This window comes from Olea europaea, chromosome 8, assembly GCF_002742605.1.
Source record: "Olea europaea var. sylvestris chromosome 8, O_europaea_v1, whole genome shotgun sequence".
NCBI lineage: Eukaryota > Viridiplantae > Streptophyta > Magnoliopsida > Lamiales > Oleaceae > Olea > Olea europaea.
Window position 1 is genome coordinate 19,609,435 of NC_036244.1, and position 15,089 is coordinate 19,624,523.

Below are 15,089 nucleotides of genomic sequence, written 5' to 3' on the forward strand. Positions count from 1 at the left end.
GTGAAGAGAGAAAACTTTTGGCTATTTGTAGAGTATGGAGTAGGCAAGCAACAATAAATATAAGATAGTTGAAAATTTTCTTATATACTAGATTACATTGCAAAAAGTGTACTAGAGACTAGTAGATATACAAAAGTGCATTACAAAAGTTTTCACTACACACAAATTTCACTACGCAAGTCACACTACGCACCATATCTTACTATCATAGCCAACCGATTTGTACTAATAGTTATACTACGTATCAAAGTCATCGGGACATATTTATTCTCCAAGAAAATCATTTGAAAATAAGTACGTCATAGTAGTAGCCTTGAAGTAGTCAATATAATAATGGGATCCCACAAAGTGATGGAAACCCGAAAAGTCTGGATACGTCATCCATGTGTGGACTTCTTTGACATACATACAATATCGGCCATCTGTCGAACTCATCCATTCACCCGAGGTAAAGTCAATGTATTCGATGGTGATCATCTACGGGAAAATAAAATAATGTGAATAGGTTTATTCGGCGAGTAATCTATACCATAACTTCCTTTTATTTGAATAAATAAGGAAAACAATGGACCCCAATTATAGATGTTCAATCCTACCCATGCGCGCAATATGAAAATAACAATATATGAGCTCATTAGTTAATTACACCAATTTGTGTTAAATCAATAATATCGATCATTATCCAATGCAATGCCAATATCCAATGCAATGTCAATATCAATGGGTAGAATCTTAGATCTATAATTTATTTGAAAAGCAAGAAGTAATCCAATAAACATAATTGCAATAAATATAAAAGTAGATATAGAGTACTCACCTTCAAGTTGCAAGACAATTAAAGTGTTATCTTTATAAAGTTACTTGACTTCTATTTTTGTTGTATGCATTTCCATTTCTCTCCTTCCCCCCTATTTATAGTAATAATTTAGAATTAAATTAATAATTAATTTATTTTCCTTAATCATTATTTTGCCACCTTTTACCCTATTATGCCGTTTGTCATTGTAATATTTAGAGTGGCAAAGTGATATGAGTAGGGTAGCCACCTTATACCATTTGTCATTTTCATATTTAGAGTGCAAGGTCATTTATTGAGAGAAGCCACCTCATTTTCCTTAATTTTTCCCCATTATGCCATTTGTCATTGTAATATTTAGAGTGGCAAAGTGATATGAGTAGGGTAGCCATCTTATACCATTTGTCATTTTCATATTTAGAGTGCAAGGTCATTTATTGAGAGTAGCCACCTCATTTTCCTTAATTTTTCCACATAGTTTTTAACCAAAATTTTAATTCAATTCTTTTCATAAGATTATGATATTATTAATAAAAAAATTTACTATGTTACATGAAATATACATCACAATACAAGGCATGCATTACAAACTTACTAAAGTTTTGGGATCTCACAATTTCCTCCCTAAAAAAAATATTTTGTCCTCGAAATGACCTTAGTCAAAGAGTTCGGGATATTGAGCTTTTATTTCATCCTCTCTTTCCCAAGTTTCTTCTTCGATGGCATTACTTTGCCACAAAACACGAACTATGGGTATTTCCTTCTTGCGAAGCTTCTTAGTATCATTCATTAATATTCTGATTGGTTTTTCTTCCCAAGTCAAATCAAGATGAATATCAGTTGGCGTCTTTGTTAACTTATGAGTGGGATCGGGAATATATTTTCAAAGAGTTGACACATGAAATACATAATGTATTTTTCTCATCTGTTTCGATAGCTTTAATCGATAAGCAACTTTACCAATATGTTTAAGGATTTCCCAAATCTTAGTAAACCCTTGATAGGAGATATTTTAATACAAACATTATCTCCTATTTCAAACTCCAATGGTCGTTGTCGTTCATCTGCATAGCTACGCTGTCGATCCTGAGTTGTCTTTAATCGTCTCTTAATTTTCTCAACTGCTTTCACCATATCTTGAACCATTTCGGTGTTTGTGATTTTATTTTCACCTATTTCATTCCAATATAAAGGGGATCGACATTTTTGACCGTATAATGCTTTAAATGGAGGCATTTGGATTGACATGTGATAACTATTATTATAAGAGAATTCAATTAAAGATAGATAATAATCCCAACTGTGCTGAAATTCCAAAACACAAGCGCGAAGCATGTCCTCCAGAGTTTGGATAGTTCATTTTGTCAGTCCATCGGTTTGTGGATGGAAAGCTGTACTGAATTGAAGCTTCGTAGCTAAACAACTTTGTATCTCCTTCCATAATCGTGACAAAAATCGTGGATTACGATATGATGTAACCGTAACGGGTACACCATGGAGTCGGACTATTTCTTGTATATACAAGCTAGCAAACTGTTCCATTTTGAAGGTCATTTTAATGGGTAAAAAGTGTGTAGACTTAGTTAGTCGATCTACTATTACCCATATAGCCTGAAAACCCTTTGTAACCTTTGGCAGACCACACACAAAATCCATTGTAATCTGTTCCGATTTCCATTCTTGAATTTGTAAAGGTCGTAGCAATCCTGTTGGTCTTTGATGTTCTACTTTTACTTGTTGACAGGTTAAGCATTTGGCTATGAATTCGGCAATTTGACGTTTCAAGTCTGGCCACCAATACAATGTTTTAATGTCATGGTATAATTTGGTGGTTCCAGGGTGAGCAGTATAAGGGGTTGTATGTGCTTCATATAGAATATCATCCCGTAGTCCATTTATATCAAGTATGTATATTCGATTTCTATATAGAAGAATTCCCTGATCTGAAATACAATAATCTGTTGGTTTTTCGCTTGCTAAGTTTTGTCGAATCTTAGTAGCAAAAGAATCGCTATTTTGACCTTCTTTGATTTTCTCCATGATGATTGATTGTACGGTAAGAGCGAATAATCGTTTCACTTTTGGTCCTTTTTCTTTCAATTGGGAGCTTTCTCGATCTTCACTTGAATGGTTAAAGGTCTCCTGGTAGGAAAGTTTTCTACTTAGTGCGTTAGCAACTACATTTGCTTTTCCTAGATGGTAACTAATGGTACAATCATAATCTTTGATTAATTCCAACCATATTCTTTGTCTCATATTCAACTCTTTTTGGGTAAAGAAGTACTTTAAGCTCTTATAATCTGTGAATATCTCACATTTTTCTCCATAAAGATAGTGGTGCCATATTTTAAGTGCAAAAACAATGGCTACCAATTCTAAATCTTGTATAGGATAGTTTAGTTCTTAAGATTTCAGTTGTCAGGAGGTATAAGCAATTACCTTACCATGTTTCATCAACACACAACCTAACCCATTTCTTGAGGCATGACTATAAATCGTAAACCCTCCCGCTCCGTTAGGAATAGTTATAATGGGTACCATAGTAAGCCGTGTTTTAAGTTCTTGAAAACTCCTACCGTACACATTTGTCCATTTGAATGAAATATTTTTTCGTGTGAGCCGAGTTAAAGGAGAAGTAATCTTCGAGAAGTTGTGCACAAATCGTCGATAATACCCAGCTAGCCCAAGAAAACTACGTACTTGGGTAGGTGTAGTTGGTTGCGCCCATTTAAGAATTGCATCAATCTTACTGGGATCTATCGAAATTCCTTCTTTGGTGATAACGTGTCTTAAAAACGCCACTTTTTCCAACCAAAATTCATATTTGAGAATTTAGCATAAGTTGTTTTTTTCTCTTAAGATTTGTAGGACTGTACGAAGATGGTTTGCGTGATCATCTCGAGTTTTTAAATAGACTAAAATATCATCAATGAATACGATGACAAATTTATCTAGGTAGTCCTTGAAGATTCGACTCATTAGGTCCATAAATACTGCTAGTGCATTTGTCAGTCCAAATGGCATTACAAGAAATTCGAAATGCCCATAACGAGTGCGAAATGCAGACTTTGGTATGTGTTTTGTTATTTCTATAAAATTGCTTCTAATTTATTGCAGATGTCATACTGTCTACTAATGGATGGCCATAGTCTAGTGGAATTTTAGCAAGGTTATTGTTTCAGCTAAAGCATTACAGTATTGGTGACTCACTGTACATGGTTCCTATTGCTGCATACCATTGTAAATCGAGGGATTTGTATACATTTCAACATAACCAAAATAAGTGCTCCTTTTACAATTTGTATTCTTCCTCAGTTTACATCTCACAATAGGAAGGTGCTCCTTTTACATAAACATGACAACAATATTAAAATTACATAAACATGATAAACATAACCAAAATAAGATTCTTGTTTTTACAACAAATATAATTTGTGACATATTCACGGCTGATTACATAAACATGGAGTTTGACAAATACAACGAACTTTTTTCATTGTCACATAGTTGGAACAAATTCACGAAACTTTTCCCTTCTCTTTCCCATTATACTCCATAGCTGCTTTTCCCGTGCGAATAGTTATGTTCATAGATATCTCCGCTTGCCTTTCTTCTAGTATTTGAGCAGCTCTATTCAACATACAAACAAAACTTCAATCAGATCTTTGGCCTTACATTCCATGTCTGAATTTTGGCCAATGGCCAAGATTAGTAATCAAAATTTCATCCTTTAAATATATACGCTCTCCGCCGGTTATTATATTTGAGGAAATTAAGCAAAAGGCCAAGATTAACAATTAAAACTTCATCACTTCAATCTCATATTCTATAATGCATAACTACAGTTTAAAGTTGCTCATTAGCATCAATTGATAATGAAAAACTATGGATGCTATCGGGAATTTGGGATTATCAATTGCATCTATAATACACAACTAAAGAAACAAAGATATCAATTGTATCTACAATAGCCTTCAATCTAGGATTACATTCACCGTGCGGAAATGGTCGAGTCGACTGATTTTCTCCTTCATGTTTCTGAAGGTTTGGGTTATGAACAAATGAGGATTACGGAGGAATGGGAGATTAGGGATTAGAAATCATCTGATGTGGGGTTTTCGAAATCGTAAGGGAAGCAATTTGGGCAAATCGAAATCTAGGGTTCTTTCTACTGGATTGGGTGGGAACTCAATTGGGGAATCCGGCTTCGCTTTATTCAGGTTTTGATTTTCAACGTGAATGAAAGCATTTTTCCAAATACACGAGTCTAACGTGGCAAGCAAAATGACGTCGTTTGTTGCCAAATAGGATGCTGTCGTACCACATCAACTGCCATTCAAATGGGATCTTAGTAAGTGATGGAGGGAGGAAACGTTTGATAAGTTCAGTGACCGTTCGACAACATATAGAAGTACAATGACCACAACGTGACAACTTTCAAAGTTCAATGATCAATGAAACTTTTTATTCCATTCAAGAGAGATGTGCACTGTAGCAAAATCAGATAGTAAATCAATTAAGTGTAAAAAGGCATACGACATAAATGAACAATGAATTTCCAAACCTTCTCTTTTAAAAGAGAGAGATTGTAAGTCAATCGTGATAAATATATATCAATTTCTTTTTCTATTTTTAATCTTGTTCATTTGTTTTCCAACACATTGGTGATTGGAACTTTGAAGACATCATGAAAAAAATAACGAAAAATAGAATTGACTTATATACAATGCCATCCAATATAATTATTAAAATATCTAGTCTAGCAAACATGATGAAGTATTTTAGTTGAAAAGACAATTGTGTTAACTCTTTAAATTAAAATAAATTTATTAAGCTCTTGTTTGAGACCCATTTTTTTTTCAAAACTTATTTCTAACCAAACATTTTTCAATAAAATAATTTTGCAAGTAAATTGATTTTGTTTCCTTTTTAACCACGCATTTTCAAAAAAATTACAATTCAAAAATACACTTTTTCCCCAAAACAAACACATACACCATCATGAAGTAAGTTGAATATCGTTTTAAAAACAAGACACAATTTTATCGTAGCAAGAATGCATAATTCAACTCTTTCTCAAAGAAGATCTATATTGATCAATATATGGAGATTACAGTGATTCAAAGTATATTTTCCAAAGGAGTAACGTTACTTTATTATTATTATTATTATTATTATTATTATTATTATTATTATTATTATTATTATTATTATTATTATTTAGGTGATTATCTATAATCTTCATCCTTCTTTTTGAATTAAATTATGTTTTATGGAAGGGCATTTAACGGAAAGATATGAAATGGGGTGATACAAAAATACACGAGTTGCAAATTATGGTTTTAATTTAGGAAACTGGAATTTTTAAACATATTCAAAATCTTATTTAGCATTTTTAATTAACATTTGTATGACACAGTAAGATGTGAATTAAGGCATATATAATTTTTTTTCGTAAAATAGGTGGTTAAAAATAATTATCGACTTTGACTTGAATTAAAATTAAAATTCTAACCCAAACCAAATTAGGGCTAGATTAAAGTAAACGCCAAACCTAAATTTGGACGCAATTATCCAAGGGAAACTTACAAAAATACCCTTAAAATTAGAGGTCTTTTAAAAAATCATATAACAAGTATTTTGAAAGTTAAAAAATACTGTGTATAATTAAGCGTAAAAAAAGTGACAAAATGTCTCTTTTATATAAAAAGGTGACACAATGTCACTTTTAAAGCTGAGAATGACTTTTTTAAATTAAAAATTGAAAATTTGATATTTGTCACTAAAAAAAGGTGACGAAAATTTAATAAAAAAAGAAAAAAGGAATAAAAATAATTGACAGAAATAAAAAAGTGATACATTACTAAAAAATTAACAAACGTTTTAAAAAGTGATAAACACTCAAAAGAGTGACAAAACTTCAATAAAAAATTATGTTTGTAATTCAAAAAAGTGACAATTTTTTTTAAATAGTAATAAACAATAAAAAAAAAAGTGCCAAAAAATTCAAAAAAACGACTAACACTTAAAAAGTAATAAGCATTAAAAAAAAGAGACAAATAATATTTAGCATCTATCAAAACCTTAGCATAGACAGAGGGGTGGTTGATATGTTCACTCTTCTGTTAACTAACATATTAACTTGAATTTAAATGTTATTCAATAAAGTGAATAATTTAAAAAAGTGACGATGAATACCAACTATAATGAAGACATTTGACACCGATCTTCATGTAGGGAAAGCAATTTTGAATAAATACATTACTCTATGTAGGAGGCAATATGATATATGGGTAAAAAGCTAAAGAGACCGCTAATCATTGACTTAGTAGAAACAAAACCAACTTACTCTAGACAGAGATGGATAATTATTTTGCTATTGTAAAACAATATATGAGTAAACTAACAACATAACAATGATAACAAAACTATTTCGTATGGCACAAAAGAAGAGTTAGAAAACATATTTTGAACTAAATGAAGAGAATCACATTCTACTATATCAACATAAAATTCACTGCGTTGACAATAGATAAAACTTTTCAATAGAAAATCTAACAATTTAGCCTCATGTGATGAGCCACATTTCTTTTAAGTCAAGCTACTTGCCTTATCAATGACAGTGAATCAACTGAGCCAGTATAATTATTTTCTTCAAATCAATATTAGTTTTATAACATCATCAACAATCTTGAACATGTTTTTCTAATCTTTAACAACAATGTGAAGTTAGTATATAGCAAGTTTGTAAAAAACCAATAATCAGAGCCGGTCCTGTGGCAAGGCAAATGAGGCTTGTGCCTCAGGCCCAAAACATAGGGGGCCTATTTTGGCCCAAAAGTTTTTTTTTTATATTTTTTTATTAAAATAAGGAAAAGATAAATAGTTTTTTCATTAATTATGAGATGATTGAGATATTTGTTTGTTGTTTTAATGTTAAGTTTTTAAGTTAACAATATGTTATATAATACACCGTTAAATTTTATATTTACGTTGATTTTGAGAGTCTAGTTTTTGGACTTCGCCTCGGGCTGGACAATCACAGGACCGCCAATAATCCCGTGGTATCAAAAGCGCCCAATCCTACAAAAATAATAATAAAAAAAAAATTAGTCAGATAATAGTTTTGTAACATCATCAATGAGAATTGTAAATTTAAGAATTGTAAATTTAAAGTGGTACGTAATGGGTTAGAAAAAATCAAACCGTCTTCATTCCGTAGCATAAATGGACAGGCCGAAACAAGAAGGAAGAGGAATAGCAAGATAGAATAGGAACATAAAGGAACAATTTATACAACATGGAAACCCCCATTTGAAAAAAGAATGAATTACCTCTTTAAAAAAGAATGAATTACCCCCTATTTACGCCCACAGATCTCGCACGCCATTCTTCTGCAGATATCGCACTCCGCACCCCATTCTTCTGCAGATTCCACACCCCATTCTTCTACAGATCTCGCACCCCGCCGCTCGCCGCACACCGCTGAGCGGTAAAAGGTTTGTGCACTTGTATGGTCTTGTCATGTTTAATTAGTTGAATTTAACTTGTGTCTATTAATACATATATGTAGATCTGAATAATTTGTTTATGCAAAACGGGAGCTGAGAGAATAATTTTTTCCTGGGCGATTTTGAATTGGTTATCGATTCTGCAAAGCATATTTTTGTATTCCAAACGGGAGTTGTGAGATTTTCATTCTTTTTTGGAGTCCGAATATGACCTCTAAAACACTTTTGTGACTTTGTCAATTGGCCTCTGGTCCTGATGAACATCAGCATCGTGAGTTTGAAATATTACATTGGAGTTATTCAAATTTTCTATTATCGATGTTGAAATTAAGTTGTTATGGAATTTATCATTTTGTTACACTTTCGGCAAAGTTTTTAGCTTGTCCTTCAACCATTACATTTAAAATTCCTCATGAGTGTTTTAGTTGATGATTATCTTATATGCATAAGGCTTTGTACGCATCAATGCAAGAAAAAAATTTTGTGGTTCTATGGTAATTTTGTTATTATGTCAACTCCAAGAAGTATGTTTCCAGCCACACATGTACTTTTGCATTGATGAGGGAATCTTCCTTGAAGAATAATTTTTATCCTCAAAGTGTTGTTTTCGTAAAAGTGGAAGTTCATTAAGAGTCTTTTTTTTTTTTTTTTTTTTTTTTTTTTCCTTGTATTCAACCGACTTCTGTTAATACACAATTCTATTATATAGGGCCAACTTGTAGGAGTTGAGCTATAATTGATGTAGGACAATCCTATTATAAATAGGATAGTAGTTAGTTATTATTACAGTAGGATTTGTTTTTCCATTTAGATTAGAGTTTTATTTTCCTTTTAGGATTTTAGTTTTTTTTTCCTGGCATTGGTAGGATAAGAGAATAAAATTATTTTCTAGATATTTTCAAGATTTTCAACTTTATTTTTGTTTTAAAATTTTCAATCTTGCTTGTGCACCACTTTTTCTGAAATCTCTAAGAATGCGTTGTGTGCTGCAGGCAACAATGAAAGATAATGTGACAGAAGCCGGTACTAGTGTCAGCAAAGGCAAAGCAAAATTCACAATGGTAAGATATCTTTTTTTCCTGAGATTACACCAGTAGAGTTCTAGGCTATAGGAGTAGGCCCTGGATTTTCCTTTTTCTACCATCACTAAGAATCCTTCTGTGTTGCAGGTGACAAAGAAAGATAATGTGAGCAAGGTGAGAAATTGTGTTACCGAAGGCATTTCAATTGGCAAAAATCAAACTAATTCGTCTTCTTTTAAGGGGAAAAATGATTTCTCTAAGGCCATTGGGAAGGAAAATGAACTTTCTGTGAATCCATCTTCACAGGATGTTCCAAGGAAAAGTTGTGAGTTAAATTTACCTGATTCAGAAGATGAGCTGATGCAACAAGCAGTGGAATTGTTTGGGGAGTTTCACAACTATGAACCTTGCTGCAAGAGCAGAAAGAAAAGGATGCATGGGTCATTGAGTACGTTTAATTGTAATAACATATTAAATCATCAGTTTTATCTCCTTTTTATTCTGTCTAGTCGACTAACTTCCACTTTCTGGTGTTAGTTATTTCTGAGCGCGAATCTTCATCTCCACCACCACTACAGTCAGTGGTAATATCTTCATTTTCACTTCTCTTAGTCGCACAGTATATTATATAGAGTATTGAATACTAGAGCTGACAAGATTTATTTATTTCATTTTAATCTTTAATGTCATTCAGCATTTTTTTTTTTTAAATTTTTGTCCCAAATTACCTACAAAAGCAAGAAATATTTTGGCCTTCACCATTTTTTTATTAGAAGAATACCTTAGGTGATGTTGATTTTATCATTAATTAATGCTTATCGATTATGCAAGCATATTTTTTTTATGCAAAATGGGAGCTGATGTATTATCATTCCGTTTTGGAGTGTGAATATGACCGCTAAAACACTTCCGTGACTTTGTCAATTGGCCTCTGATAGATTAGTACGGAGTTATTAATATTTTGAATCAATGTAGAAATTACAGTTGTTATGGAATCATCAGTTGACGAATTTACCATTTTGTTATACTTCTCGTTTCACCATTACAGTTTAAATTCTTCACTAAGAGTTTTCATTGTTAATTATTCTATATGCGTCCTTTGAGGCTTTGTACACATCAATGCAAGAACGTTCTAAAAATTTTTTATGGTTCCATGGTACTTTTGTTACCATATGAACTTCAAGATGTATGTTTCCTGCCATAACTTTTACATTATGCATTGATGAGGGACATCTTCCTTCAAGAATAATTTTATATCCAAGTGTTGTTTTAATCAAAGTGTAAGTTAATTCAGAGTTTTTTTGTGGTCAACCAACAATTCTTTTATGTAGGATCAGCCCTATAGGAGTTGAGATAGGATGTTCCCTTTTAGATATAGCCTATTATAAAGAGGATAGTAGTTGGTTATTATTATAATAGGATTTATGTTTCCTTTTATTTTAGAGTTTTATTTCCTTTTTAGGATTTTAGTTTACTTTCCATTTAGAATTTTAGTTTTTACCTTATATTTAAGGGAATTATTTCAATAAGCATTTTTTACAACAAAATTATTTTTTTACATATTTTCAAGGTTTTCAAATTTATTTTTGTTATAAAATTTTCAATTTTGCTTCCGCCCCACTTTTTCTGAAGTCACTAAGGAAGTCTTGTGTGCTGCAGGCAGCAATGAATGATAATTTGACAGAAGCCAATACCGCAAAGCAAAACTCAAAAAGATTCAGCACTAAGAAGCCTTCTGTGTTGCAGGCAACAAAGAAAGATGATGTGACCAGAGCAAGAACTTGTGTCACCAAAGGCATTTCAGTTGGCAAAATTCAATCTAATTCGTCTTCTTTTAAGGGAAAAAATGATTTCTCTGAGGCCATTGGTGAGGGAAAAGAATTTTCGGTGAATCCATCTTCACGTGACGTTCCAAAGAAAATTTGTGAGTCAAATATACCCGAATCAGAAGATGAGGTGGTGCAACAAGCGATGGAATTGGACATTCCAAAGAAAAGTTGTGAATCAAATATACACGATTCAGAAGATGAGGTGATGCAACAAGCAATGGAATTCTTAGGAGAGTTTCACAACCATGAACTTTGCTGCAAGAACCGAAAGAGAAGGATGGAAGAGAGTCTACTGATAATTAATTGTAACAACAGATTAAATCCTCAGTTTTATTTAGTTTTTATTCTGTCTAGTTGACTAACTTCCACTTTCTGGTGTTAGATATTACTGAGCGTGAATCTCCATCTCCTCCACCACCAGAGTCAGTGGTAATATCATCATGTTCATTTCTCTCTGATATTCTTGCCGTGTATATATGATTTTTAGTCACGCAGTATATCATATAGAATGTTGAATACTACAGCTGACAAGACTTATTTATTTCGTTTTAATCTTTAACGTCATTCAGCATTTTTTTGTCCCAAATTACCTGCAAAAGCAAGAAATATTTTGGCCTTCAATTTTTTTTTTTTTAAAAAGAGCACCTTAGGTGCAACTTGGTAACTTTAGTGCATATTTGGTACGTAAATTAGACAAGATTGCATGGGATGGACAAGATTTTAACTTATCTTCATCTTTAATGATATCCATTCAACCTCCAAACAAGTAATGTTTTGTCATATTACTTCGCTATAATAGCATCTGGTATAATGACTCTTAAAACTAACTCTTAATCACCCTATGCAGATTTTGGAGCAAAAAGAGGAACTTAGAAAGCTGTACCAAGTCTTAAGAGGAGAGAAGATACCAAGTACACTCTAGGAGTGCCTTATTTGGGTTTGAAGCTGAGAGAGGTCTGATGAATCCTTGATCCTCTCGTGATCAATGTATTTTGGACTACATTGTGATGTTCTTCATTACTTTTGCAAAGACTGCTTATGATCCCTTGTGATTTTGTTTTCCTTTTAGCTGAAGTTTGTCGTTTAGTCAAAATTATTCGACTAATAACCCTTAATTATCTGTGTAAATGTTTTGTAAGAGTTAAACATGATAGTATTAGTAATTTAATCGACTAAAGTTATATTCAACTAATTAAAGATGATAAGTCCACAGGTTATATTTATTATCAGATGCACATGCTTTTTATTGGTCGGCAGTGGGTGGTTGATGGGTGGCTTGGGGCGACGAGCAGAGTTGATAGGCAGAGGTGAGCGCGAAATTTTATAGAGTCGTGAATGAAAGAGGCGTGAAAGATATGACCATGATTTATTAGGTCTCTGTTTCCTATAAACTAAGTTAAATTAAATTGTGTATCTTTAATACATAAAATAAAATAATAATAATAATAATAATAATAAGTCTATTTAATGAACAAAATTTGTAATAACTTAACTGAGACCGTGCGTGGTACTTCAATTTACGACGGCAACACTTCTATGGTAAAATTCTGGAAAAATAAGCTCGTCTTAACTTATGATTAATAAAAAAAAAGAGTAATTGAATTTTTTTCAGTTCTTATTTCTAAACAAGCGATTTGCTCGTGCAATGCACAAACTGCCTTATTTTTATGATAATAATAATGTTAGTGTATCAAATGTTAAAGATTGAAGAAAGATATGCGCTTTGAATGAAGTTAACAAAATTAACTTAATTTGATGAAGTAATTTTTTATATGATTTTTCCTATAAAATACATTTGTGAAGCATCCAAAGAGTAAGAAGAAATCAAGAAAACGCCTGTAAGAATTGAAGAGAGCAAGGCAACAAGTTATATACATCAGCAATACATACAAGTTATATACATCAGCAATACATTGTAAATAATTTGTTATGATTAGATGTGCGACAAGGCCGGGCATAGTGCAGTACTACTTTTCTGTCCCCACATTTACAGTTAGAGTCTTAGAGACTCCATGATTTGAAATAAACAACTAAAAAAAACTTCAGGAAATGTGATAAATTAGAAGAAAGGCCTATGATTTTATTTCAGCCTCTATTACAATCGTAATGATACATTTCTTCAAGTAGAAATACAAGGAACCGATTTCCCTCCATTTTAATACAAGCGTCTGGTTTCATTTCCTTTTGCATTGTGAAGAACCATGTTCTGATGCCATGCTTGCTGATGTGTTTCTACATAATCCTACCGTTAGCCGCAGCTCCTCGAGATCAAAACCCAAGTCCCTTCCATAGTTTGTTGCACTGGTGTTAATGCTCGATATTTGATTCATTTATGATGTGGGTTATATTTTATGAATAAAGCGCATAAAAAATACCAGTGAAGTAGAATATACGCATCGCTTATCTACGTTGCTAATCATGATTGTAATTATTGCAGATGCAAAATTAGGTTTCTTATTAAGGGATATGTTGGACTCACGTACTCTTCACATGCATACCTTTGCATTTTGGGGCATCATAAAGTAATCAAAATATTGGATTATGATTATTAGATGAGGAAAAAGGGTATAGGAGCAATTTCAAACTGTGAAGACATAGACAAGTGAGTTCGAAGGAACATATTGTACCACGTTCCTGGGATAAATGTTTAAATCAGCCATGCCATTCATTTAAAAGAATTTCAAGTTTTTCTTCTTCATGAACATGCTTTAACATAATCAACTTCTTCATGAACATTCTTTAACATAATCAAACTAATGTAAAACCTCATGCCACACTAATTTATCGTGAAAGTTGTTAGCAAGTAAAGATAAATAAATGACAAACATAACCTCAATTTTCCTCCTTAATTATATTAAAAAAGCAATGTATTTGTTTGAATTTACATGTATCCCAAAGCATACAAGGTGATAGATAATAGACGGTATCTTAAGTTTTGATAATTTACATACTCTCTCATTGTACCTAATTTTTGAAATATGTTTATTCTCTTTGTAGGAATGTTGACAGTATGCTGTAGAAATGCATAGCAAAAGTAAAAGAAATAAGTTTCGACTATAAAATGTTGCATACTCCATGAAACTAATTCCTAAAAGAAACATAAAAGTAATATTTGTAGTCTATTTAAAAAAAAAAAAAATGTAGATGCAGATACTGGCAGGTCACTCTTTGTAAAGTAAGAATTAGAACTACACTTAGAATTGTTCTTTCCCATTCACAAAGTCATGGAATCTTAGTTATATTTAAACAAATAAATCAAGAAAACATAAAATAGATATGCTTTACATGTAACCTAACTTGATGGCAAATAAGTCAATTTTAGAGGGATGAAACAAAAGAACTGGGAAGAAATGTTCCATTTTGTACCTCTACAGTTGTACCAGTAGTTGCACACTTTATCTTCCCAGTATTACCATCCCAGTAAAGACGTCCTGAAAAACATGGCTCACCTTATGTCAGTGTCAAGGACTAAACAAAGTCCAGAGTCAAAAAGATAATGAAATAATGTATGAAGAAGCTCTTGTACCATACCAATAGAATAGGGAGCATGAACTAGTCTCGATGATTGTTGAATGCTATAAAATTAGGTAAAATTACTCTAGGGGAATTCTGGCTTCTATAAACAGAAAAACTCATGAAAAAGAAAAGTTAAATTAGAAAAAGTGAATGAAGAACGTAGATAAAGAGATAACGTCTTAGATGTGACTGTTAAGAAAGGGGGTGGCGGTAGGGATGTAAACGAGCCGAGCCGAGCCGGCTCGCGAGCCGAAATTTTGGGCTCGGGCTCGGCTCGAGGAAATCACAACGGGCTTTTTTTGGCCCGAACCGAGCCGAGCCAAAGCTCGTTCAAAAAAATAAGGTTCGGCCCGAGCTTTTGGCTCGGGCTTTTTACGAGCCGAGCCGGCTCGGTTTTTTTTTTTTTTTTTTTTTT

The 15,089-nt window shown here is 32.5% G+C and overlaps 2 protein-coding genes and 2 long non-coding RNA genes across 35 annotated transcripts in view; 1 reads left to right on the top strand and 3 right to left on the bottom strand.

The window, feature by feature from the left end:
• Nucleotides 1-1,451: 1,451 nt before the first annotated feature.
• LOC111398409 lies at nucleotides 1,452-1,942 on the bottom strand. The gene is made up of 2 exons (XM_023025315.1): nucleotides 1,757-1,942; nucleotides 1,452-1,652 (listed from the first exon to the last, which is right to left on the bottom strand). Exons 1-2 carry the CDS (start codon nucleotides 1,940-1,942, stop codon nucleotides 1,452-1,454), a joined length of 387 nt encoding a protein of 128 aa, XP_022881083.1.
• A 2,227-nt stretch (nucleotides 1,943-4,169) lies between these two features.
• On the bottom strand, nucleotides 4,170-5,113 carry LOC111399119. Its single transcript, XR_002703533.1, has 2 exons — nucleotides 4,786-5,113; nucleotides 4,170-4,426 (listed from the first exon to the last, which is right to left on the bottom strand). It is a non-coding gene; the product is annotated as an uncharacterized LOC111399119 (long non-coding RNA).
• A 2,905-nt stretch (nucleotides 5,114-8,018) lies between these two features.
• Nucleotides 8,019-12,346, top strand: LOC111399120. Of its 3 annotated transcripts, none has more exons than XM_023026361.1 (8): nucleotides 8,019-8,295; nucleotides 9,300-9,368; nucleotides 9,477-9,503; nucleotides 9,570-9,777; nucleotides 9,867-9,913; nucleotides 11,076-11,463; nucleotides 11,541-11,587; nucleotides 12,006-12,346. In XM_023026361.1, the coding sequence occupies exons 2-8, from the start codon at nucleotides 9,306-9,308 to the stop codon at nucleotides 12,078-12,080; spliced, it is 855 nt and encodes a 284-aa protein (XP_022882129.1). In that variant the 5' UTR covers nucleotides 8,019-8,295; nucleotides 9,300-9,305; the 3' UTR covers nucleotides 12,081-12,346. The 3 variants fall into 3 exon arrangements, with proteins under 3 accessions (XP_022882129.1, XP_022882128.1, XP_022882130.1); XM_023026362.1 differs by having other exon boundaries at nucleotides 8,020-8,295; nucleotides 9,636-9,777; XM_023026360.1 differs by having other exon boundaries at nucleotides 9,477-9,777.
• Nucleotides 12,347-13,003: 657 nt separating this feature from the next.
• LOC111399121 overlaps nucleotides 13,004-15,089 on the bottom strand; it is a 12,884-nt gene continuing 10,798 nt past the window's right edge. For 27 of the 30 annotated variants that reach the window (XR_002703550.1, XR_002703554.1, XR_002703551.1 and 24 more), the window contains 2 exons: nucleotides 14,690-14,774; nucleotides 13,004-14,589 (listed from right to left, as the gene is read on the bottom strand). This is a non-coding gene — a long non-coding RNA (uncharacterized LOC111399121). The remainder of the gene's footprint in view (nucleotides 14,590-14,689; nucleotides 14,775-15,089) is intronic. The other 3 variants (XR_002703535.1, XR_002703537.1, XR_002703542.1) reach the window with 3 other exon arrangements.

Coding starts and splice junctions, on each gene's coding strand:
- LOC111398409 (XM_023025315.1), bottom strand. CDS start 1,942: ATGGTTCAAGATATGGTGAAAGCAGTTGAGAAAATTAAGAGACGATTA. Junction 1,653..1,756: donor GGAAATCCTTAAACATATTG/GTAAAGTTGCTT, acceptor CCCACTCATAAG/TTAACAAAGACGCCAACTGA.
- LOC111399120 (XM_023026360.1), top strand. CDS start 9,306: ATGAAAGATAATGTGACAGAAGCCGGTACTAGTGTCAGCAAAGGCAAA. Junction 9,778..9,866: donor AAGGATGCATGGGTCATTGA/GTACGTTTAATT, acceptor TTCTGGTGTTAG/TTATTTCTGAGCGCGAATCT. Junction 11,464..11,540: donor GAGTCTACTGATAATTAATT/GTAACAACAGAT, acceptor TTCTGGTGTTAG/ATATTACTGAGCGTGAATCT.